The following is a 26,593-nucleotide window of genomic DNA, read 5'->3' as shown; positions in this document are numbered from 1 at the left end:
TTATTACTAAGAAGTAAGGTTCTCTCCTGAATTTCCCCAGTACCAAAGCATCGTGCATTTTAAATTAACAGGAAAATAAATATGTTTTCTTTTACCTGTCTGCACAGGACTTGATGCCGATGTAGGGGATCCTGGAATTGGTATTTCAAATGCACACAAAAACCCACTCACTGATAACCGGACTTTCTGGTTGTCTTGAGGAAAATTCTTCATAAAAAAGGGAAAATTAGTCAGACATGTGTACACTTCTGTCTGTGACTCCAAACACGTTTTGTTCTTTCAAAAACAGTGTATGTCTCAGCTCATCCCTCCCCTCCCATCTACTTTCTTATGCCTTTCTGGAAGGTAAAAAAGAAGCCAACAAGCACATCCCTTTGCAGATCTCTGCAGCAAGACCTGAGAGTTATTAATGGTTCTCTAAACAGACTGGCAGCACTGAGTTTCAAGCAGTTTTAGTCCTATTCAAAGACAGTAAAAAAAAATTATGTATATACACACACATATACATACACAGTATAGAGAACTAAGCCAGTCATTACTTCTGCCTCTGACATCCTGACAGTGTTTAAACTCATCACAGCACTCTAACTTGAGATTTATTACCTCAAGAGGATTTTATCCTTTTTTTTTTTCCTAAAAATATCATTAGTAATCAATTCAATTAAGCTTCTGCAAGCTTCTACTTCACTATTAATTTTGTTTACAAGTGGTTTACTTTGGTTCGGTTCAGTTTGATTTTAAATCTGTTTAAAGTAAGCCAAATTACAGTTTAACAACAAAATAAAAGTTCACATAGAGATATAACAGAGTTTTTTAATCACACTTTTAACTCAATTATTTTACAGTTCTTGTAAGCAAAGCATAATGTCAAAAAGAATGAAGTAGTATGCCGATGTACACAAATAACAAACAAAAATACCACAAGTACATTGCAGCAATGATTAATTTTTTTTTTTCTTCTTACCTTTATATTGGAGCTATGCACTTCTGCAAGTAGAATCTGTTCCGGTTTTAGCCCACAGAGTTCACTTAACTGTTTTTTCAAGCCTGTATACTTTTCATCCATGTTCAACCTCAGGCCATATCGAACAGGAGTAGTACCATCTAATTTAATTACTTTAAAGGGGAAAAGAAACACACTGGTCAGCAAACTAGGAAAGTTTTAATGAGAATAATACATTACAGCTATTTACTTACCAGAAAGTATTTTTTTCCCCACTTAAAAATATGATTTATTTTTTTACCAGTCTATTTTCAAGGTCTGCAGACAAATGTCAGAAAATCTCTTGCTGCATGGACAGCAGAAAATGGTATCAAAATTTGTTTCACTTTTTAATCATCCTTCCTTTTGCCTCTTTTGCAACAATACGTGGGTTCTTCATAGTATAGTTCATGACCTATAAAGTATTTTTTGTTTGCATACTCCCCCCAGCCCTTCTTTTTCGCTCTAGGCAGATTTAGGGCAATCTCCACAACACAGTGAACAGAAGGAAAGTTCTCAGAATTTCCAGCTGACATGTTTCTGTATTAAGTCCTTTAGTCGAGACTGAAAATGGGCCACCTATGCTTTGTTTTTAAAGATTTTATTTCAGTTTAACTGTATTCCAATGAAAATTCTGGTACTCTATTATATTAAAATAGCTATACTATTTTTAAGCGTAAGTGCTAACACAAACAAAATCTGGATGTTTTGTAGCTGTGCTACATACACAATTTTTATTTTAGCAATGACAAGTTTATAGGGAGTTAAACACTACTACTCACCTGTAATTTCTAGGTGCATGTAGCTATCCATTGGCAAAGGCAAGGACAAAAAATTGAAAGGGTCAAATCTAACACTTATATGTCCACAAGTTTTACATTTTACTTGTGACTTCAGCTGCCCATGAAATAAATCTACAACAATGGATCTGTTTCTTCTCAGATGGTTTTCCCAGGCCTAAAATGAAGCACAAAAAAACCAATACGAAGTTAGAAACTGAAGACTACTTGCTTGAACTAGAGGAAGGAGGATACGCTGGAAGACCTCCAAAGTTCTATTGGCCTACAGAAGTCAAATTATTTCCATAGGAATTGTTTACCAATTTCTAATAAATCGGAAGTATTTAGCTTCAACATGAGTAAAGAAAAGTTATTTCAATTAACACAATAATCAAGACATGACATCATTTAACGTACTTCCGAAAGGATCATCAGATATCTTGAAAAATTGTAATACTCCATAATTCTGAAGAGCTGTTCAAAATGATTGTGAAGTATCATCTTTATACCTTTATTATAATATCTAAAAGTAATTTTCATCTCAAAGGTAAAACTGGCTCCTTAAATCACAGATCTAACGAGTTCCAAAAGATGGTACAGTCCTGGAAGAGTATTGCCACAGACAGTCTCATCAACAACTTAGCAGCCTAGTACTATAAGGGAAAAAAACCACCCAAACAAACCAGCAAACAACCCAACCCATACCTCTGCTGCTACTTCCCAGTCTGGTCGACCATCACTGTCTTTCAGCTCAACATATGGCTTATCATGAACTCTGTTTAAATCCTCATGAAGACCATCCAAAAGAAAAGCCAGAAGCTCCTGTGAGTCTTGCTGTTGAAAGCCGTTAAATCTTGGAGCATATTTTGCTATTGTCCACTATAAAAAAAGCCAGAAAGTTATTTAACATCACGTAATGAAAGTTGTAACAATAAATCAAAATGTTGTAGACAAGACGCATGCTGTCAACCTTCCCTTTCTCTAGGGGAGGTACTAATTTGAGTCCCAGAACCATTACAATACAGGTAACCTCAGGAAAAAGTGCATTGAAAGATTTCTACTATTCAAAGAAATTCTTGCTTTCTACCTTTAAACAACACACATCACAGACTTACCCGCAGCTTTAACGGTGCTATATTCTTCTGCGTTCCACTCCACAACTCCTGAACCAAATCCCCATAGCACTTGGCCATGTGTCCTTTCATTCCTATTGGATTTGTCCTAGAAATTGTAAAGTAATTAATACCATACTAAAATTTAAATAATGTTCAAGCATGGGGATGAACAAGGAAGCGCAAAGGCTTCTTGCTGAACTGTTTTAACTCTCCCAGAAACAAAAGAGGTTATACTTTCAATTATCTAATCTAGCATCTGCTGTATAGCAGTGGTTGATCACACTGAAGTTAAAAGGATTTATTCATACTGTCTACTTCTGAAAGCTGAAACTCATCTTAAAGAAATGTTACAGCCTCTAAAATGCCAGTGGTCTCAAATAGAAAATTACCTGTTAAGTTCATAAAGATGTCTTCCTGAGATGAAATACCGCGTTAGAGGCTGTGTGTTACTGACACACTGGATACTGGAGTTCATGAAGCATGTGTTACCCAGATTGCTTAATCCAGTAGCACCCTTTTCAGTAGGAACTGACATAAAGAAAACATAATTATACCAGTTGCGCAGATGTGAAAAATTCAGAATGGTGAATCAGTGAAGTTAAGCATATGACCTTTTCACAGTAACTGGTTCATTTTATCCTGCTCCCAATTACGAGACTACAGCTAGCATAGATGCAACAGAAGAACGGCCTGTTCAACACACCCGCTCTCTCAACTTCACTTAAGTAAACAGAAATTGAGGTATTTTGTTGGATCTAATCGACTATGGACATCGGTACGATCCATAAAACTATTTTTAGGTAAATAATCATGGTTGGATTACTTTGTTAAAATCTTAACTATTCCTTACCTCAAAAAAATCCAAGATAATAAACATAAAATTTAGAATTTCCTATGTGCCATTTTCTGTTGCTGCATCTGAACATCTACAAATTTATCTGTCTATACATCCAACCCTCCCACGTTTCCAGCATCAAAGTTAATAAAACAGAAAGAACATGCAAAGCAGCACAGGCGTAAAAGACCTCTTCCAATGTTAAGAGCACTTATATTAAAAAGAATTGATTGAACATAATACAGCCTCTTGGATTTTTCTTCTCATCATAATTCAATTACTATGCTGAAACACTTACCTTTATGTCTGTCTATTTTACTGCTGTTTGCTATAAAAGACATCTCTTCTGGCCAGCTCATGTCTTTGTTTCGAACTAAAAAGAGATACAGTACAAGGATTTTTTTTTAATTGTTTGTTACTTACTCCAGAGAGCTTATACAACTTGAATAGGTTTAATTAAAATTTTCTAATATTCAATTGAGATTAGAAATTTTAGTTACTATTTTAGTTACTATTTTAGTTACTATTTTTGCTAGTTTTCATTTCAATGTTTCCAATCGTTTTGGGAAATCCTTCTAATGCTGGCATCATTCCAACCATACCAGTAACATCTTTAGAAAGCATCCTTCAGATTTCTTTCCTCTTGGATAACAAATTTTTCAGTACTTATTGTAATACTTAATAAGGATCCACCAGCTTGAACAAATCTGTTCAATTCATGCGCAATCGCTAATATATATAATGAAAAATTCAAGCGTATTTCGAAACAGGGACAAATTACATGTGTTTCGAGATAAAGTGGGACAAAAACCCGCAAGCCTTCCTAAACTAGCTTTAGCACCAACTCCCCATAGGATCCCCGTTCAACCTCTGCCTTGCACTGACACCAGCCATACAGCAAACTGCCTTAAGGGACGGAGCTGGCTGAAAAAAGGGAGTTATTTTTCACTAGATCACTACTCACATCTGGTTTCTCGGATAGGCATCAAGTCCATGGTTAAGGCAGGTGGCATAACACACAGAGGAAGGGGGGACTCCTTTCAGTGGCAGCGTTGACTTAACGCCCATTTGTTTATTGAACTACAGCCTCAGGGTTCTGCTTCACCTGATACAGCAAGGGGCAGTCCCTCTCCCCAGTCTCCACTCATAAATTCCCATTTCTTCTCTTGTGTCTAGTGATTAATGCAGATACACGGTGAACTACATCAACCACTCTGCCAATTTTAAATTAATTAAATATGAGCTGAGCCAAGAGGCAAAAAGCATGAGTCCAGCTAGCACAATGCAAGACCCAGATTTCCATAGAGCCCCTGTGATGTAAGGACAACAGGAGAGTGGATTAAGAATGTACGCTTCTGGTTCTCACATTAAAAGATTAGCCAAAAAGGTCAACCTCATTGAAAACTCAGCTCATCCATGCACCCTGATACCTTTGAGAAAGGCTTAACGTATTTGAGACCAACAGCACTGCCCAGCGTAGCAGCGCGTGGCAGGAGGATGACACACAACCGACATAAATTGAAAGAAGAAAGGCTGAGATTGTTTATGATGCCTTTTCACCATCATGAGAGCCAGTCAAGTAGGGAAGGCCAAATGGTTCTCTCCAGATGTGAAAATAAAATCAGCTTGTAATGAAAATCTTAGACATGAACCTGACATGGACTGAAACATGCAGTTTTCTTCCTCTTTTGCTTTATGAGTAAGAATGTGTCCATGAAAGTATCATAACCTGAACTCTTGTAAAATTAGTGAAAGAAAAATCAGGTAATGAAAAAGCCTCAGATGCCTCAAATTGCTTCTGTTAAATCTCTGGTATTTTATCCACTGTAAGTGCAGTGGATTATTTGAAGCTTTGGTATTTCTTCCTGTGTTTCTTTCAATACATACATACATAGAGACAGACGTCTACTTACACATACTCCTTCTTCTTAAAACATTTCCCCCCCAGAAAAACACTTGGATAGTAGGCCTATATATTTGTGTAGTTTGGGCAATTACAGAAATGGGTAGTACATACAATTTATTATCATCATATATACTCATATAAAACTATTTGGGTTTAGTGTGCAAACCAATTACAGGCCCTTCTCATACCTTCTATTACTAAATGCTGCTCATCTTGGATTTTAAGATACTCCAGTCTGTGATCTTCATCATCCAGCAAAGTAAGATAGTTCTGCAGGAGGAAAAAATACTTCATACAGTTATTAATTCTAGATTTTAAGTTCTCGGAGGGTATTTTAATCTTGAAGCAATTAAATTAAAACAGTATTAAAAATTTCTTCACAAAAATGAGATCATCAGTTTCCTACCTCTGTTAATTCAATACAGTAGGTCAATGATCTCCAGAAGCATCTAGTTCAATGCTTTAATTTTATGTGGTATTTCTTTAGAATGAGAGAATTGCATGCTCTTAATGATTTGGAGGAATATAGTCTGCTTATTCACTCTGATGTGTTCACATACACATTTGAAAAAGATCCTGGATGGCTGCTGGCTTCTGTGCCAACAACATCATGCGTGTCAATGAAATAATATATTTTTATTTCCATTTAAAACAGTTTCTATGACACTTCATATTAAGCCTTTTAGTAGGTCAATTGCCAATTTTTAAATATACCACAGGATAATTTAGTGTTTATCAGGCTACTAGGAAAACAAAAGGTAATTTTTCTGGGTCATTAATACCAAAATCTAAATTTCACTGCTTGGTATGCACAAAAAGCTCTAGAAAATACACAGCAAGAGTCTTCCAACCTGGGTGGTTAAACTGCAAAGGAAACTTAAAACCACTATTTTTTTTTTTTTCTGTGTGTGTATATTTAATCGTTTCTATGAAAGAATAAGACATACAATATCAAAGAGTTGATAAAAAAAAAGAAAAAATGTTGACATTACCTCACTATTGTATAACCAGAGGCGCATATCTTCTTCTTTTATACGTAGCCTCTGGGAGAGATATTCGTGTATCTCTTTAATTGTCTGCATTCGACTAAAGCAGCCGGTATAAGCCAACACTCTTTTTAAAGGAGCATTTGGTGAAGGTACGTTCCCTGGATTCACAATCATAAGAAAAGGGCAAAAGGTAATGTATACACTCATAGGCCAACCAAAATCAGATCATTAACAACTGATACACTACATACACTATAAGTACTTTTTGTGAAAAAGCAGGACACAGTTCTACTCTTTTTGTTTATGGACAAAATAATGAGTTAGATGGAAAGCTAGTTGTTGCTAACCCTTTGGGACAACAAACTTGCTATCGAAAAGCAGATACATTTACCTCCCTTTCTTACCAAAACCTATTAGAAAATTGCTCCCCTAAGGTTCTCATAGGAAAGAAATAATTTAAAAGTAGTTTTAAAAGAGTGAACTATTCTTTTTTTTCTCTTAAAGACAGAGTATCAGAGACTCTGTTAATTTTCAAAATAAAAGATTTCAGCATTTCATGAGAATTTTCTTTTTGAGAGCACACTGTAAGTAAAAAAAATAAGGTTAAAAAAAAAATCAGTCTGACTGTTCTTGGAAGTAGCATAACTTTGCTCCAGCTCTTGTACGGAGATGAACGCTGCTCTGTGAAGATGAAATCAACCTGGCAGTTTCACAGTAAAACTATTCTTAACTGAATTCTTCAAAACATTCTGTGAAGACGCCTAGGATTTTCATCAGACTTTTTCAACAATCTCATGTTTGCTACACGAACTAATTCCATCAGTCGAGACTGTTGCTGTTTTCCATAATAGGAGCTCATCTTTAAATCAAACATTTGCACAAGCTCAGTTTGAAAGAGATGAGACCAGCTTTACATGCTTTATTTTTTGAGCTTCTTTAGTCTAAACTTGGGAAATTCCCCGCTCCTCCCAGAGACAGGTCTGTAACATATTCATGAAAAGCTTTTATTATACAGCCAAACCCAACCGGGCAACTGCACTACTTAAATAACCACAAGTGACATTGTTCTACTTTCACTGTCAAAAGATTAAAATAAAATAAACAGTACCATATGAAAAGATGCAACATCACATGCAATTTGACAAGGGTGTAAAAATATACTGTAATCATCTTATAAGTCAGCAAAGCATCAGTTTTGCTTCAGTATACCAAGCAAAGTACTCAGGTTTTTTTTAAAGAACACAAAAAAGCATTTTCTGAGATTAGGGATCAGAGGATTAGTTGTAAGATTACAGCAAGAAAGCATATCTGAAAACTCAAAAAGATTAATCACTGATTGGACAAATAAATTAGTGCAGAGCAAAATAATTCCAAATCAAGATCAAATTTGGCACATCAGAAGATTCTCTTTATTTGAATTTTGGCATTTTAGGATGTCCAAACAAAGCAGTTTCCATTTTATTAGGTCAAGTAGGAAAAATGAATTTGGGTAGCAGGCAGTTTCTGTAGCGGAACTGGATCAAGCAGGCAGCCACCATCTACACGTTAAGTTTGAGATTCTACCAAAGCAGTGAAAAACTGAACATCTGCATGAGATTTTTAAAGACAGGCTAACTAAAGCAAGGCTGAAGGATTTAATTTTCAGTGGTCAGGTGATCCCATTTCTGGACACACACTACTGTGGATGCCCACGTGTGTCTGTCTGTATCCAGATGTACAGGTGTGTGAATATCAGGTATTTCTTCAAACCTATTGTGCAAGGCAAGTATGCAACTGCGCATACAAATTGGTACTCGAAACAAATCCTGCAACACTTCCCAGCTGAAACGTGAAGCTGCAATCTAAAGATTTTTCCTATAGCCCATTACTTGTACAATCTTCTGGTGAGCATTACCACCACGATTATGGCACATATTTTAGTTGGATGTTCACACTTCTACTGAATTGTCTTTCTGAAATGCATCAAATAACAGTCTTCATATTCCATTAATTCAATCCTTTTCTAAAGAGTATGAAATAATTTGGGGCATTAAACTCTAGCTGCCCAACTAACTCGGAACCAGTTGGCTGCATCATGATTTCATCTATCGTACCACTGTACTATCAGATACACACCCCACCCCGATGCACAGACGCACGTATTCTATGGCCGCAAAATTAACTATGGACAGGATTAACCAGACCTGCCCTTCTTAGCTGTTGGGTTTATGCAGTGCTCATTGCTCACTTTCATCTCCCCACTCGATTTGCAGTAACTCTGCAACTGAACTGACTGCACTGCAAATGCTCCCTCGTGCCTCTTTCTTCCAAGAGAAGGCAGGAGAAAAGCCTTTCAATCTTTACCAACCGCTGATTGTGCCTCACAGTTGATTAGCTGGTGTACAAGCACAGTGGCAGCAAAGCTCCTACAGCTGCGGCTCTCGCTTTCTTAGAAACTGCGCACTTGGGATTCTTGCTGCATTCTTAAGTTACCTCTAGGTAAATGCTGAGGAAACATTCTCAGGCTCATCATACCCATATTCACCCAGATGTTGGACTGCTGCGTTCGAGTGGCAGGCTGCTGTCTCAGGAAGAGCAGGTAGCGAGGGAATAACTCCAGCTCAGGCACATTTGTTTTGCTGTTTTTGATCACCTAGTAAAGACGTTTAAAACACATTTTAAGAGACTGCTGTTCCAAACGTGTAGGAAATCCCAATAGGAACAGGAATTAATGATTAAAGCAGATGGTTAAAAAAATAAACTATGTTTTACTAGGAGATGAGAAATCCTCTGAACTTCTTATGGGGTCTTAAGCAAATATCCACACTGATTTCTAAGCACTTTTTGAAGCTTATTAGTTGCAGATTGTCAAAAGCAAACACCTCATTTAGTGGAGCACAACACCATGGAAAGAACATTTGTATAATCCCTGAAATATATGTGAATTTACAATGAACCTCATTAATTCTGCTCAGTGTATACTTCAATATAAAAGTTTCACAACTGTTGAAAAACACTCACTCTGAACTTTAGGACTGAATTCAAACCTTTAAATTGTAAGAACAGACTGAAACTTACTTTTGTTGCATTTAGATGTTGACAGGAAAAGCCGAAATTACCCCAGAACAGGACTTGCAGCTTTTCAGCCACCATTTCTACAAAGATTGTGCTACCTAGATCTGCCCAAACGTAGACATACATAAATGGCAGCAATGTTCACTATTTTTGTGACCATGTGAAGCAGAAGAAAACACTCAGCTTAAGTTGTGAGAAGCAATATAATGCACTGAAGTGCCATGGGATTAAACCTCAGTTACAATAAAAACAATAGTGATGAAATTTTCTGGAAAGGAACAATGTAGTAGTCCCTGCCGCGGGGTGGGAGCCTGGGACTGTAAGTACCTGTGTGCTGGCTGCGAGTAATCAAATGGTCTTCAAGAATTCAAGTGTTCAGACAACTAAGTGTCAAAAAATTTCTTAATTATGGACCAAAAAGCTAAAGTTCATACATACATTATTTATATTTTTTTTGCAGACAGGATACCCAAACTGAAATTCTCTCATTCTGAATAGAAGTCTTTTTTCTCACAACCCTATCGCAAAAATCTCAAGCACATTAGTTTGTGCTGTGTGTAAAGAAATGTGGCCTTTTCTGGATCATGAAAGGTGTTTGTTTCCATGGAGAATGTGTGGGAGGAGGGTAACAGAAGTCAGTGATTTTTCACTGTAAAATAATTGCCGGTACTACGGCTAACAGATCGAATTGTCAAAAAATCATACAGCTAATTCTCCCCCATTTCTGACACTGAATTTTTGTGACACCGACCACCTAATCTATATTGCTACCATCAAAAAAATCCCTTCACTTCCTTTTTTTACCTGTCACTCCTATAAGAGACTACCTGACACAGAATAAACCAAACACTATATGGAATAAACATATTCAACAGAAATAGAAGAAACTTTCCAGTGCCTCTAATTGAACAGACCAAATTACGTCAGTTTTTCTTGCCTCTAACATCAGCCTACTTTTTTATAAATTCAGTATTAATAATTCAAGTCATGCCAGCTTTAGCTCCAAATGATTATGACCTGTTAATCGTTTTGCAATATTACACACAGAGAAACAGAGAGATAGCTCAATAAATTGTGAGTAAATTATATGATTCAACAATGGCTGTTGCTACATAATTACTCTTCTTTTTCAATACTGTTGCTGTTTTAACTGCAACCAAAAAAAATCTCATTGGGATAACACAGACTAATTATCAGTCCACTTAGTGAATTCCATTTAATATATAGCACTTTCACATTTGAAAATTATATTCTGCAATACATTCTGCATTATGCCCAAAATTAATTTTTAATTAAAGATATTACAGCTTTAATACAGAAAATACTAGTGTTAGTTACAAAGAGTCAATTTCAGTTCTTCAAGGTTTTTTTTCCTGTTTTTTAATAAAACTTTTATGCAAACAAATACAAATACTTTCTTATCTTTGACACGTTCTTCCTAATTAGTTAATTTTATTACAAGGCTTTAAGTGACTACAGGCAACTCAATAAATGTTGATATAAAAATCAGTATTACTGACTTGTGAATATATTTTTTAATCACACAATTGCAACACTTATGGTTAATCATTTGTAGAACTATTTCACAATTTTATTGTGATTCATTGGCTTTTCTGCTTACTGTCAAATGTAAGAAATGTGAAAATTCACTACATACAAATTATTTGCTGGCAAATGAGTATCCCCTAAGTCTGGAGGAGTGTAACTGATGTTGTGCTGAAGAATGAGAATGATCATCACTTGCCTCACCAGTACGACTTTTAGTTACTCATTAGAAAAAAGAAAGGTAATTATCATAATACTCGAATGTGAATGACACGAGAGAACTATTTATTTTGAATATATGATCTGCTCAAAATAATAACTGGTATTCAAACGGCCACGATATGTAATACCTGCAATAAAAATCAAAACTGAAGAATTAAAAGAGCAGCCCGATTGGATGAGTGTATCAGGTGCTGGTCTTTGCTTCTAGCACTGAACATGGTTAACCAGAATCATGCTGATTCAGCCTTTGACAGTAGATGCCAACTCAGTTTTAGCATCTATTTCTTGTGGAATTTCTTATGATAAATGCTTTATTGAAAAACCTTTGACTAGAAGGTGAACAACTTAACCAGTCTGTGGAGTACTCAAAAGCTGCTATGCTCATACGCGAATTCTTTTTAGTAATACCTGCTCCTGCAGCTTGCAGCTACAGCTCAGAAGTGCTTCTGAGCAAGCATTTTCACACAGAATAGTCTTTGCCTGTTTTCTTTACTGGGATCATCTATTGCTTTTTAGATCTTCACCAAATCTTGCGCATTGTGTTTTCTATGACACTTCCCCCCACATCATTAAATTGTAAGAGAGGAGAAACGCATTTTCAAAGATGCAGGTGTTTTAAATTTATTAGTTTTGCAGACCAGCTGAAAATTTATCTTAGCTTTTAAAGATGAGTGTTTTGATCCCAAGTCTTTAAACTGATCTCAAATTTACTTTTGTCTGCTTTAGCAATCATTGTCTATTGAGCAACAGTTCTGCCCTGCTGCAGTATCTCCTGGGGTTTGTGCTGCAAAACTCCTGGCAAATATCTACAACTTTCTGTTTTTGAGACTGCTTTTTCCCAGCTTGCCCTTCAAGACTCTTCATTTAGACTATTCGTTTTTGGATGAAGTTGGAGATGACCATAAAAGATTACCTTGTGGAACTGGCAGAAGCTTGGACACATGAGGTTGTTTAGATTATCTTGGTGGTTATGGCAAGTAAACAGCGTCTACAATCACAACTTACCGGCCTGGGCAAGGACAGATTTGCTCCATACCAATGGTAAAGTGCTCTCCAAACTGGTTCTGGTACCATTACGTAGTCCTTTCCTTCAACCAACTGCGGAGATCGCTTTAATCTTCCACCCTCCATTGTTAGTGACGCAGCCTTTAAACAAAAAGGGATTTCCTCAAATCTCAAGCAGAAAAAACAGTATACAGCTACAGCAATTTTAGTTCACAAACACAGAAGACTTTTTAATTAGTCAAACTTTTAAGTAGCAATTAGCAACTGTTTTTCATACTGAAAGATGGTATTTAAATGTAACAATAATTAATGCTCCAGTTTCACTACTTACTATTTCTCTAAAAGGCTGTCTAATATAAAATTTGTATTTGATTTCTCTCTTGTGTCACCTACTCCAACAACTTCAGATACTGCACAGAGAAATCCAATCTATACTCATCATTGATGGTGCTGGTCTGTGTTTTATGTTTTGTTTGTATGAATACTGGAAAAACTGTCAGGTTTGGTTTACTAGTTAATAACTATTTTCTGGTTTTATGCAATAGCAATAACTCTTATATTTAGATTGAAAACACTGAAGAACAGTGTTTAATTATTAAAATACTTTAGCGTAACGCTGAAAGTTGTGTTTTCATAAATGCCTTTTTCGTTCGTAAGGTCTGTGAAGCTGTTTAAGAACATTTTGAGTGTTTCTCTTCTCACAAAACACTCAATAGTAGCCTTAAAAACAGAAGACCTTTTTTTTCCCTCTTAAAATAAGAGTAAGAAACCCAAATTCTGTTATATGACAAAACAGCGCTAACTTAGAATTAAGCCACTGGCTGAAAAAAACAACACATAAAAAGCTGTGATAAAAGTACACTAAAAAGATACTTTTCCTATATTCACATGACTTAGATGCATTTACCTTCACTGGCTCTTGTGTTACTAGGGGCTGGTTATCAATAGCTCCTGGTTTCTGAGGATTAAGTTGTAGCAAAGTATTCCCATTGGTTCCAAGGAAACACTGGTTATTATTGTCCGAAGTGTTATGCTGCCTAGCAAAACAGACATCAGCCCCTGGTGTGCCAGGGTAAAGAGTATCTGTAACAGAATACAAAGGGGGGAAAAAAAAAAATCATCTCTATTTTAGTTCATGAGTCCATAACATAAACAAAACAGTTAAACTTGTATCCTTTTTTTGCTTTTAAAAAAGGCTGAAGAAGTTTGCTATCCTTCACACTTCAGTAAAACATGCAACTCTTCCAAACTAGAGAGTGACAAACATATTAGCACTCTCAGAAAAGGTAAAGAAGCAGATCTCTGAGATCCAAATACCAAAGCAGATACTTACACAAAACTGGTTTGAAAACAGCTAGGTTGGCATGAGCAAATGTGTTTGGCATTTGCTGTTGTCTGGATGTTTGAATATCAAACCTTTGAAAATCTTACAGAAAAACCTGAATATATATGCAATAATGCCTTATTTTCATTTCTTCCTCTTGAATCAGCACATAAATTTTATTCTTATAGAACCTCCTTTTGTTATACAGCACAACAAATCTAAATTTGAGGTTAGAAAAAAGAAAGAACCTTTATCTAAAACTTGTCTCCCTTCCTGCCCTTCCTCTATTCCCCAACCCAAAAAAGATCACAGTAATTTATCTACTTCAAATTGAAGTTGTGTTTTTAAGATACAGATTTTAAAATACCAGATGCACATTCAGCTGCCTCACAAGGAAAAAAACATCACCTCAAATTCTCACAAGAACTGACTGAAAATCATCACTAAAATCTCTTCTTCTTTCCCAAAGACGGCTCCCAGAATCTGCACAAACTCATTTAGATCTCATGCCCTGTAAAACTATACGTCTGCTTTTCCTAATTGTTTTTCTGCTTCTTTCTTCTTTGTCGTAGCTGAGGTCATCTCATTGCAAGACATAGTCCGATATCAACGAGCTATGAGCTAGAAACAACTTCAGGTGAAGAGGGGGAAAAAAAAATCCACTCGGAAAATAAATTATAGGACAAAAACTATCTTGAAAACAATTCTGGAAAGTAATCATAGCATAAAAGATGAACTGCTGTTTAAACAAGACTGTTTCTTGCTTATCCACCGCAGACTAAAAAATCCTAGTAATTCACCAACGTCTACACGTCGGCCACTTCTGCAATCTAAGCTGTGTTATCTTTCCGCCTGGAGGAATCCATGCAGTATGTCGTTTTCTCAAAACCTGTTCTACATTAAACCTCCAAGGAAATAAGATGTTATGCTTACTGCTGCTAGTAGTCTCTGAGGCTTCTGATGCAGTAGAAATATTATCTGAAAACTTTTCTTCTGTTGCACTGAAGTAATTAAGACCTCCCATTTTGTCTTCTCCCTGTTCTGAAGTATTGGCTGCAGCAGCTATGAGTGAATTCTTACCTCCACTCAAGACAGATGAAGGCTCTATCACAACAGGGTTTGCATCCTAAAATTGGTAGGCAAGTAGAAAAGTTAATTATAAGCCCATATCAAAGACATTTAGCATCAGCCAAATCAATCAACAAAATTCACAGCTGTATGACCACTTTTGCATATCACGACAAGCTTTATAGAAAAACAAAAATACTTTCTACATCTACTGATGAAAAATATGCAGAAAGAGACAGATGTGTTAAACCAATCGAATAAACTCTTCTGCACAATATAAAAATCACGAAATACCAGAATTATTTTCTCTATCTAGATACACAAAAAGACAACCATTTTAGACAGCTATAATTACAGACTATAAATATTTGAGGATTTGTTCTTGTTGAATTTCATATGGTTAAATGAGAAGCGCAAGCAGGAGAACAAAAAAACACTCCTTCCTCAAACCTGCAACATTTTAGTCTTCTCTAACTTTGTTTTGAAACAAAATTCCGTTGTTTCCTTTGGAGAAGCAGCATTGCAAGGGCAATCTGGCTCACGCTTGGGCAAGAAAAATGCGCATCCCCCCAAAAGCATAACTTGCCTGCCCAGTACAGACAAGATGTAAGAAGAATCCTACCCAATTTACAGCACCAGTCACAACAAGAAACGTCAATGAATGAGAAAGCAGAAGAAAAAGGGAATTAACTGACCCTCCGAGGGGAAAACAGAAAATCCATGCAATGAACTGCACTGTAACAACATTGGAAAAAGGGATATTTCCTGTTTTATGCTGTCCCCTCCACTATTTATCACATCACTAAACATAGTATCTTGTCAAATAACAAAACTGTGCAGTAAAGCTACAAGTACAAAAATAAGACAAAAATGTATGTTGGAATTACAGCAATCATTTACAGATTTTCACGGGAATTCTGAGTGTTCTTTTTGCTCAAGAGGTAGAGTGACTAATGGCATTGTGCTGTTATGCAAAGCATGAGGTATGAAATCATGTGTCCATCTGAGTACTTATACTAGGACAAGGATCAAGTTACCCGGTATTTCAGGCATTTAAGCCATCATCTGTCCAATTCATTGTGCACAAAGAATAACTGTAATTACATGGTTAGTTAATGCATACATTGCAGTTTTCTGAATACTTTTAGTTATTTATATTTATACAACTCAAATACTATATGATTACTTATCACTATATAAAACTCTTTGGAGAAATAGTTTATTCCACTCGTGTAACCTGCAAAAAAAAAATTATCTCCACCTCAATTAAATTCTATTAAATATGCTTTCTTTTGTAAACTTCATAGTGATGCTTTAACTTGAATATTTTAGTTGAAGAGTATGAAAGAGCACCCTGTAACTACAAGGTTTTAGTACGACTCCTTTGATCACCATCAGGTACTGGACTACTTTTCATCATTGCCTATAAATCAAATTTATTCGTCCAGAAAACGCACATTGTGTATTTATGGCCCAAGCAAAGTCAAAACCAAAACAGGTAGCTTTATTATCAAATGGATCAAAAGACTTAAGGGAAGTACTATTGTCAGAGTATGTTTTTATTCAAAAATATTTTGACGTGCAGGAATAATGAAACAAATTACAGAAAGAGGTGGCAGTTTAATGAAGTTGTAGTGAAAAGCTCACCATGTGACAATGATTCAGCAAACCAATTATTTTCCACAAAGAGACAGGAGAAGCTTAATTTCAAGCATTATTGGCTAAGCAGTCATTTGCTCCACGCTCTTTTTTCATCAGCACATTCACAAATACAAAGAAATCACTTATTCAGTATACATTATTATTATTTCACTTACGTATTTGACATATTCTTTCCACTGGTGCCACCATGGCACTGCAATAAGAAACCAGTTGTGCCCTGGCTGAAGGCCATACCTGCTTTCTCTTTCTAACCAGCCTCTGCACATAAAGAATGAAGAACGTGAAGTATTAATTGAAACAGGGAAATCACAGTTGAAAATATTAAAAGGTGATTCTGAAACCCATTTAAGATACTGAGCAAAACACACACCTAATAATCTGTCCTTCCTCTTCTGGAGTGGCAGGTCGTAGCCCCAGAACTATATGACACACCTGGAAAAAGAAAACAATTCGTATTAAGAATGACACCACTCTGAAACAAGCATCAGGTAAACGAAAGAAAGAACAACTCTAATGGGACCTTTCAGAAAATTCTTTTTAATTATGTAGCAAGATTACCTAGAATTGAAAAAGTCACTAAAAAGTATTTTGAGCTACCCAACCTGTTCCCCCTGTTAAGACAAAAATACCAAGAATCTTAAATGCCCCAAGACATTAAGAGGCATTAAGGTGAACAGAAAACGAATTTTCATGTCTGATGCACGTGCTATGGAAGAGCGCAGTAACTGACGTGGATTGGACATACAAAAGTTAAGATGTCTATATGTACTGGAGAGAGGGAATGAGGAACTGGGAGAATGAAAGCTGCTGGAAGAATAAGCTAAAAGTTAGGAAAAAAAAATATGGAAAGGGGAAAAATGGGGAGAGGTGGGAACACATGAAGAGACCGAGGGAGATGTCTAAAGCAGCTCAACCAACCAGACACCACAAATGCTCTCCAGTTTCAAAATTGTAGAACGTTCTCTGAATGTCTGATGCACTTTTTCTTTTTTTTAAACAGACACAGAAGAAAAAAGCACCATCCCCAAGACGGCTACTCAATTTGGGTGGGGTTTTATTCTGAGTACAAGACGCAGTCCCAGATGGCTAATTGTAAAGCCACCCCGGGCTGGCTGGAGCGACGTCCCTGGCTGGTTTCCCCAGCAGCTCCCAGCCCAGGGCAAGCGGCAGCAAGAGCTGACTCTGCGGGAGTCTCGGTTTCCAGTGCAGGGAGGAGGGTCAGCCGTCTCCTCTCCCAGACGGTTTTCAAATTGGTTGCTACTCATAACATGATTTATAGTCTTTTCCTTATGTCTCTTTTGAGGCTATCAATTTGCATCTCAGCTGGAGATTTCTAATGACTGGTGAGATATCTTATTTAAATTTATATTACAGTGTGAGAGACCGTTTCACATTCTGAATAAAACAAAGGCCATTAGCTGCTGGGAAGCAACAGATTTTCCAGCACACACAACACAGCTGGCTCTGATGGTACTTTTTAAACTGATGTAACACTGTGCTAGTATCAGATTCTTCATATAAACTAACTCCGCTGCAAACAAACCAACCTATTTGCTGCCAAGCTTTCCAAGGCGCTCCACTCAGACCACTTAGCTTTTCTGTCTGCAGATGAGACACACAAGCTCATGACAGTTCAAATAAATGCCCAGACAAATCAATGGCAGACTGTCCTGTGCGAGTACACTGTTGAGCCTGCAGCATGAGATGAGGGTGCCTCACATGATAAAGTTATCAAAGGAAATAAAAATCTAAAACAAAAACGTAGCAACTCTGTCAGGAGGAAAAAAATATTGTATATGAGATGTCCAAGAAGCAATGTGTAACAATTGTTATGTGGAATCTTCATCAAGACAAATTTACTAAATGTTCATTCATTCTAACTCAATATGGCATAGATTAGATATTTGTTAGTCAATCAATACTAAGTTATCATAGGATATTTGCTGCTAGACAGTCCAAAAATAAAGACAGCCCAAAAATAAAGACAGCCCTTCTTGAGAAGGTTACAATGTAAGCAAAACCTGATGCAATTAGAGACAAAAAGAATTTGCAGAACTTTCTGATTTTATTCTTCTCAGCTGTGGCGTAGCTGATGGCCTCGGAATACTCTCACTCAGTCCCCACGCAGTCCTTGGAAAAGTATAGTTCAAAATACAATTTAGAAAGTAGTCTAGGGTAATAAAAGGGAGAATCAGTAGTATGCTATTCAGGCAGCCTCTCACAACAATTGGTTGTTTGTTTTGTGGTTTGGTTTTTTTTAAAACCACACAGCTTCTTTCTGATGAGATATTTTTTCTGCTACAATCTGACCCTGTAACTGATTAAGCTTCACTCATAAGATGAGCCCTTCCTGGAAGAACTGAGAGTGTCATACGGGGCTGGAGGTGAATACTAAACATTAGGGCAAATCTTCAAGACTCCATTAGGATTATTATTATTTAAACTCAGCCTCTAAGAAAAATGGGTAAGGAACAAACCACAGTGAATGAAAATACTCTTAGGGAGTTATTTTCTGCACAAAGTGAGACAGCACTAAACTATGACCGGTTTAAGGATTTATAAAAATCCAATTCAAGCTCAATTAAAAACAAATTCAGTACACACTTGATGCTCAGCTTTTGCAACACAATAGTGATATGATATCACAGTTTTCAAGGACTGCTTCATGAAGAAAGCAATGAAAGGTTCCTCAGATGGCCGTAACAGAAAGGGTAGAAGGGAAGTGGTTTTAAAGAGTTAGCAATAGCTTTTCTCATTTCCTGTGTCGCTTTCTTGGCAATGATTTGCAAGAACAACTGCTTAAGAACAAAGCCTTTTTCTAACGGAAAATATAACTGCTGATACACTTGAAATTTCTTTTCATTTTATAGACAGTACACTACATTCACTTTAACAAATTATGCTTTAGGCATCCCCATACACTGAAAAGTACAATAATCAAATAGAGAATTATTCCATCAAGGTAATGCACAACTGCAAATCCACATACCTTATTGCAACAGACAAAACTGTAAGCATGTTGGCACAAATGCTGATGCTGCAACTTCATGGCCATGCAAAAAGCTCATGAGTTAATTACTATAATTTTCAAGTTTAGATTTCCTCTAAACATACCTGAAAAAGTAGATTTAAAAATTCATTGGCAAGTGCACTCTTCACACTCCATATCTGGTAGTCCTCCAGAGTGAGGTGGCCAAGCTTAGTTAAAGGGAGAAGGAAAGGGGAAGGAAAAAACATCAAACCATTAACCTATTTATATTAAAATGCTCATTAAACGTGTCATACAAAGCATGACAAAGACCGTGATTTGATAAAAATTAGCATCTAGCACTGATAACAAAATTTGATCCAATGAAAGAAGAAAAGTCCAGTTTTAGCATAACATATGCAACCTGAAGAACCAAAAAGCTTTGCATGTACAGCGGATGAACTCTGCACAGCACGTAAGCTTTGCTCCCACTCTCCATCACTCAGATGTAGTATTCATGCTCAACCGCCACGGTTGTACCTCCTGAAACCACGAAACCAGCAGAAGCAGTATGTGACTGGTCGGGGCAATCACTTTGTAAGAGACACAACAAGACTAAGACATTCTAAGACTTTGATCATGCAAATAAGCTCTGCACATACTCGCATCCATTCAGAAACCCACCATCTTCCTCTCTGGGTTGGGAAAAACTATTTTGGATCATCACGTCCTTATGGTTTTGCCTTACAACACAGGTCCTATTAATTCTTAATCACTTGCAAAGTTACAGTACACTGTTACAGTTACAACACAAAGTTACAGTTACACTGACCAATGTCAGAGGACCTTCTGATTTTCAACAGTTTAGTGACAGGATCAACCTGAATTTTTTATATTGTAATGTAATTCATAGCCATTTTTCCAGCAGTGGCAGTTACTCCACCTCCTCTTACAGACCATTTTCTCCAGAGTTCACACAGGTCAAAGCTAACAGATGAAGAGAGGTTAAGTAATTTATGTAATTACTGCACCATCAGTTCTTTCCACCACTACATTCATGATGCAACTATGAAAGATATTCTGAAGACTCAGTTGTCTTTTTTAACTCTTTGTGGAAACAAGACTGCTATACGCTTGGTTACAAACTACCCTTTTGAAAAGCAAGCAATAAAAACCTCCAAGGATGAAAGAAAGTTCACTGAAGCTGTATTTTCTACTGCTTTGGTAATGAAAGAATTGTAATAGAATATTTGCCCACCACTTTGTTGGAGTACAAGCAGGCAAGACAACTATTCAAACAAGTAATTAAGCACTTCTAGACAATCTTTATAGTTTTTCTTAAATTATTTATAGTTTACAGACGCTCTTCCTAATTAGCGAAGCAAAGGATGAAATAATGGAAACAACTTCCCCTATGTTGTTTGCAGATGATAGTGCCTATCTTGAAAAAGGAAGAACATAATTAAAGATTCACACGCAGCTAACTATAAAGCACAATATAAACTATTAAGACTTTTTGCTGTGTGTCACGACAGTCATGACAGATGCCCCCATAGTCTCCCGGATACTTAGCTCTGAAATATCGTCATACATGGTTCACTCTTTGTATATAATATTATCGCAAACAAAGTAGTTTCATAATAATAATGCATAAGTTACTACTGAATTAATACAATTCTGCTCCAGCACAAGAGGATAACGTGTCTTTACATAGCATAACATATAAGACACACTAATGGCACTACTCCTTTCTTCACAAAATCATTTTTAACGTGAAACAAAAAAATAATTTCTCCAGAAGAAAAGTCAAGCATCAGATTTAAAACTGGTATTAATTATGCATAGCAAAGCCTTGCAAACAGTATATGCTTCAAATTAATTTCATCTGGTTATGTATTTTTGGTTTAGTTTCATATATAAAAATGGCTTATAAAATTCAAACATGGTCTTTCTCTCACAGAACAATATGGAAAATTTTAATGGAAAACTGACATTTCTTGAAAGACACTTTTATTGACACATCTCTGCTTTAAAGAAAGCACAAGATTTTACTTTCTTTCTTATAAACAAACTGAAGATACTAGGATACAAAAATGACAAGGGAAGAACAGCAAATTCCTACCTTTGTGGTATCATGCATATTCAAAATATCTTCTACAATTTCAGACAAATCCATGCCCAACTCCTTCACAAACAGAAGGATTAGAAAACAGAGTTAAATTCTCATAGCACTCTCCCGAGCTGCGTGTGTTCAGAATAAAAACATAACTGCAAGAAATGTTGATGATACCTCTATGTAATTCGCAAGCGAGCGCTTCAAGACAGTTGTACTTTTGTAACTAAGGTTTCCTTATACGAAAGAGCATACATTAGAGTCACATCATTCTGCTTTGGTTAATGGAAGTCCAAGCTACGCGAGGTAAGTTCCATCCAGTTATCAAGGCTCCTCGGCTAACGTAGTTGAAGGAAGCCTGTATTTCACTGAAACCATGTTCCAACAACACTCACATTCCTACTTTTCAAGGATGACTTTAAGAAACAGGAGCAAATGAACAGAAAACCAAATATAACTTACAGGTATTTTATCAGTACGGTTATCTTTCCAGACCTCTAAAAGTGCAACCACCATTTCTTTAAGCTCAGTGCGAGACAGCACACCATCCCGGTCAATGTCAAAAACCTTGAAGCAAACTGAGAAAAAAGGAAATTACTTTTCCATGTTAGAACTACTCAACAACTATTATTTTTTTTTTCTTGCAGAACGTATGTCTGCAGAGTCACAAGAACATGATTTAGTGCTGACAGTTTTGATGAGGCAGGATGCAAGTGTGGTAGTGAGGAAATGGAGCAGCTGTGTTTAATAAACTGAAATCTAGATTCCTGCAATTCTGTGCTGTGTTTTCTGATGTGACATAGCAGGGAACATATGTGCATCCAGAAATTTCCAGTGAATGATAGCTTTTAAGTTGCAGCAATATGGCTTTGGAAAAGTATGGAACAAAAGTATTTCAAAACACAAGAACTTTGCAGGGAGCCAGCTGAAAAATGGACAGTAAACAAGCCAGAACATGCTGTTTACCACAAGACAATCAAATAGGACATCCGTTTTATATTATATATAATGAATAGATAAGTGTTTGCACTTCCTATATGGAGATACACAGTTCTGCATCATAATGCAGAACATTGCAAAGTAACTTCTGAAATGTATCTTTTTTCCAAACAGGTTAATAATTTATATGAAGCTATGGATAAGCTATAAAACATACAGAATTAGGTTTAATCATCCTTTATAAAAGGATGCATTGATATTTAAAATACCTTTAACTTTTTAACTTCTAAAGTCTGTCACCTTTCACAGACACATACTTGTTCAGTGGAAAAAAAAAAAATCTAAGAAGGTGGAAACAAGTAAACTTCATTGCTCAAACTGAAAAACCTCTCTACCATCAATAGTTAACATTTTGCATACTTACACTTCTGTCTTTCTGCCAAGGGTCCTCTGCAACATGCTGAGAGCCCACAGGAAATTTCTTTAAAATCTATGTGATTGTCTCGGTTTTCATCAAAAGCATTAAACAAACCTGCAAACCACAAAAGCATCTCCTGTTACAGCATCTGGCTGAAACAGCTCACAATCATACTTAGCATCTACAAGAGGAGTTAATGGTTAACATTTGCAAGGAAAAGTTCAAACACTTATAACTAATTTCTTACTAAGCGTAATAAAGATAATTAAGCACTACTGAGACCATTTCAAAGGTGAATTAGATCACTTGTGTATGGCTAGACAAAGCCGGGGACAGGGAGGAAACCAAGAATTCTGAACAGCAGCCTTATTTTCACGCCTTCCTTGCACCGACTGATTTATAGGAGTGCACATCTAAACCAGTACTGTCACAACAAGCATTTTCACAAAAGCTAAAGGACCAACATAGCAAAGGCACTCAGATGCCAAATGCTTTGGCTTTTCCAAAGCGCCTGATAGAAACTCCTACGAAAATCACCAAATACCTTTGCAAATCTGGCCCTAAGTGAGCTAGGAGTTTAGTTACTGGCCTTCAAAGGATTTAAGAGTTCTATTCATTCAGCAGATAGAGAAAACTTTTTTTTATCCCATAAAATTGTTTTCTTAGTGACAATGACTCAGTGGCACTATACTCAGAAGACATATAGAATGACCAGAAACCATTCAAGTTTCCCTACGGCAGCTGTGTAAATTTATCTCACTAAGCAGATAAAGTACACTCACAAGGAAAAGGATACGAGGATATATCCTTATTGAATTGTAAGTTCTGGTGTCCTAACAGCTCACATCCACTGCAGATGAATTCCCCACTTTCTACCAACTGCCGACACTTGTCAGTAAAACTGACCATTTGGTGGTAAAAAATTGTCACTCTAGGACTGCAGACAAAAACTAGCATGTAAGTAGAGTGTTACCTAATGTCCTCATGTTGTGCAGTAAATGGCAATTAGAAAACTACAACCTCCAGTTATTACCAGAGCGGCTTCAACTTGAAAGACCAGCTTGGGTATGAATGTGCCTGCCTTGCAACGCACAACCCTCCCGACCAAGCCTTCTGACCAAAATCTTCTTTTAACTTACACTACTAGGGAAGCCTCTTTCATTGACTGCACGATACAGCTTCTGACTTGCATGCCAAATTGCCATTTAACAGATGAAACTCACATTTGCCATTTAAAAAATGGTCTTCTATTTTATCTCATTCAGGGACAGCAGTATATTTCGTCATTACAGAATCTTAAGAAATCCAATGAAAAATTTTAAGCAACTGCAAGGCAAATTATACAGAACGTCTGCCGTATTTCCTGACAACTAATAAGTATGTAACACAAAGAAGCATCACTTCGTTTGCATTCCAGATTTCCAACAAAAAGAGATTTCTCAGGTATCTTTTCTCATTTTCAAACATTCTGAACTCAGTGGAATGTGTCTCTGCAATTTAAGCTTAAAACATATTTTAAAATAGGCCCACTTTTAAAACCCCTAAAATTTGTACATCAGTAGACTACCAGGTACTGAACACCACAGCAACACCACTTCCTCGCAGGTTTGATCCAAGTTCCATACCTTCACTCAGAGATGGATGAATAGGAGGGGAAACTAAGGGGGCAAATGTTTCTAAATCAAAACGTCCAGTTCTTGATTGAGCTTTTAGCAGCCAGTATCGTTTTTCAAGATCGATGATGTCGGATTCTTCCACTGTATAATCAACAAAAATAAAAGAAATTTTTGGTAATATCTAGACCATGTTAGAATTCAGCACCAAATAAAAATGCAGCATTGTTTTGTTACAAAGAGAAACTACGTTAATTTTTTTTATGCCTGACTCCTGCATGTAAAAATTGAAAACATGAGCAGTAAAGAAATAAAGGTCAAATTTTACTTTCTTTATCTACCGAGTCATCTTACCTATTCACCATCTAGGAGTTCAACATAAATAACACATCATCACAAGTGCTTAGAACTACGGAAATGAATTTTTCCCACCACTAAAGGCTCCAGCAGACTCTCAATTTTCACATATTTCTTCTTGGAGAACTGAACAGATAGATTATATGTTCAATACCTTATTTTCCCAATGTATCCAGTATTTAAATCCTCTAAAAGGGTATGAAGTAGCATTAAAAAAAAAAAATCCCAGAACTTCTATGGAAAAAAGTTTAGTACTTGGCTGCTATAATGAGTAAAACAAGGTGCTCGGCAAAGGTGAATAAAAATAGCCAGGGGAAGAACTTGTGTTTTCTTTCAAAACATTATACACAAATGCCAGTCTCCTTACGTTTTTATCCTTGAAATTAAATATATATATATAAAAATATTAAGTTTCTGCTCAACAATACTTCTAACCTTTTTACATATGCAAGTGTGTCACAACACTGCTTTAGGTCAGTGCAAATTAATTGGTTCTCAAACAGATATGTAATGACAAAGCTGTCTATATTAAGAACTACTACATGTGATCCCATTCCCAGATGGTTCTGAGCCTTTAAATCCACGCCAGCTTTCTAATAGGTTTAACTTGAGCTATTTGGCCTGATTTAGTCTACAGAAACAATAATAATCCTGTAAGGCTTAAGAACAGAAGAGACACAAAAAAAGTTATTTGTCAAATTGAAATTTTATTGATTTCTTTCCCTACTTCTGTCATTAGGAGTAGTAATTTAATCAGAATATTAACTTAGGTAACCTACAATAAGCATGAAGTAGCTGTAACTGCCCACGCAGGCACATCATATATAATGCATCACAAACTACACAACACCTTACCCTCATCAGCAGAAAGTTCGGAAAAATTTTAACAAAAGATTAATATCTGAAGTAGAGTTGGAAGAGTGGAAGGGTTTTGCATCTTCCTGTAAAATATTTTTAGGCAGTCTAACTAGAAAAGTAACATCAGTGAAGACATGTCCTGCTTTTCCTCCGTACAGTCAGTAGAATCACCAGACAGACCATACACTGCATGCAGAACAACCCCAGCAAAGCTGCAGTTCCCAGGTCTTGTTAAGGTGACATACCTTCAGGCTGAACGGAGACATTTTACCTTCCCTCTTAACCCCAAGCACGTGCCACAGCATCCTCACACCAGCATTATCAGCTATTGGGCATTTACGTAGTGAGTGAGAGAAGAGAACTGATCCAGAAGAAAAACCAAACTGATTTCCTTTCTCCTCTCCCCTTCCTTCCTAGATAGATTGATTCCCTTATCTGGCTCACCAGCTCCTGGCTTCGGTTGTGTTGTAATCACAGAATGGTTTGGATTGGAAGGGACCATTAAAGGCCATCTAGTCCAAGCCCCTGCCATGAGCAGGGACATCTTCCACCAAAGCAGGTTGCCCAGAGCCCCGTCCAACCTGACCTGGAATGTTTCCAGGGATGGGGCATCTCCCACCTCTCTGGGCAACCCGGGCCAGTGTCTCACCACCCTGAGAGTGAAAAATTTCTTCCTTATATCTAGCCTAAATCTCCCCTTTCAGTTTAAAACCATTACTCCTTGTCCTATTGCTACAGGCCCTACTAAAATCTCCGTCCCCAATACATAAGGAAACAGTAATCTCAATGTATTAAGGAACATCATTCTACTGGAAATCATGAAAAGTGAAATAGAGTAGTT

The 26,593-nt window shown here is 36.7% G+C and overlaps 1 protein-coding gene across 10 annotated transcripts in view; it reads right to left on the bottom strand.

Annotated features, from left to right (window-relative positions):
- Positions 1–26,593, bottom strand: part of USP32 (ubiquitin specific peptidase 32) — a 77,844-nt gene that overhangs the window by 9,940 nt on the left and 41,311 nt on the right. For 2 of the 10 annotated variants that reach the window (XM_074594354.1, XM_074594353.1), the window contains 20 exons: positions 24,550–24,681; positions 22,931–23,038; positions 22,030–22,145; positions 21,577–21,639; positions 19,601–19,684; positions 16,857–16,918; positions 16,642–16,744; positions 14,690–14,882; positions 13,340–13,515; positions 12,433–12,573; positions 9,079–9,238; positions 6,610–6,764; positions 5,806–5,887; positions 4,010–4,084; positions 3,266–3,404; positions 2,877–2,982; positions 2,467–2,640; positions 1,765–1,939; positions 965–1,116; positions 96–207 (listed from right to left, as the gene is read on the bottom strand). In XM_074594354.1, the coding sequence (XP_074450455.1) occupies positions 96–207; positions 965–1,116; positions 1,765–1,939; positions 2,467–2,640; positions 2,877–2,982; positions 3,266–3,404; positions 4,010–4,084; positions 5,806–5,887; positions 6,610–6,764; positions 9,079–9,238; positions 12,433–12,573; positions 13,340–13,515; positions 14,690–14,882; positions 16,642–16,744; positions 16,857–16,918; positions 19,601–19,684; positions 21,577–21,639; positions 22,030–22,145; positions 22,931–23,038; positions 24,550–24,681 (2,508 nt within the window). The remainder of the gene's footprint in view (positions 1–95; positions 208–964; positions 1,117–1,764; positions 1,940–2,466; positions 2,641–2,876; positions 2,983–3,265; positions 3,405–4,009; positions 4,085–5,805; positions 5,888–6,609; positions 6,765–9,078; positions 9,239–12,432; positions 12,574–13,339; positions 13,516–14,689; positions 14,883–16,641; positions 16,745–16,856; positions 16,919–19,600; positions 19,685–21,576; positions 21,640–22,029; positions 22,146–22,930; positions 23,039–24,549; positions 24,682–26,593) is intronic. The other 8 variants (XM_074594357.1, XM_074594355.1, XM_074594361.1 and 5 more) reach the window with 5 other exon arrangements.

The sequence above is a fragment of the Larus michahellis genome, chromosome 7 (genome assembly GCF_964199755.1).
Source record: "Larus michahellis chromosome 7, bLarMic1.1, whole genome shotgun sequence".
Lineage (NCBI taxonomy): Eukaryota > Metazoa > Chordata > Aves > Charadriiformes > Laridae > Larus > Larus michahellis.
The sequence above is the reverse complement of the archived record's forward strand: the minus strand, read 5'-3'. Positions and strand labels throughout refer to the sequence as shown.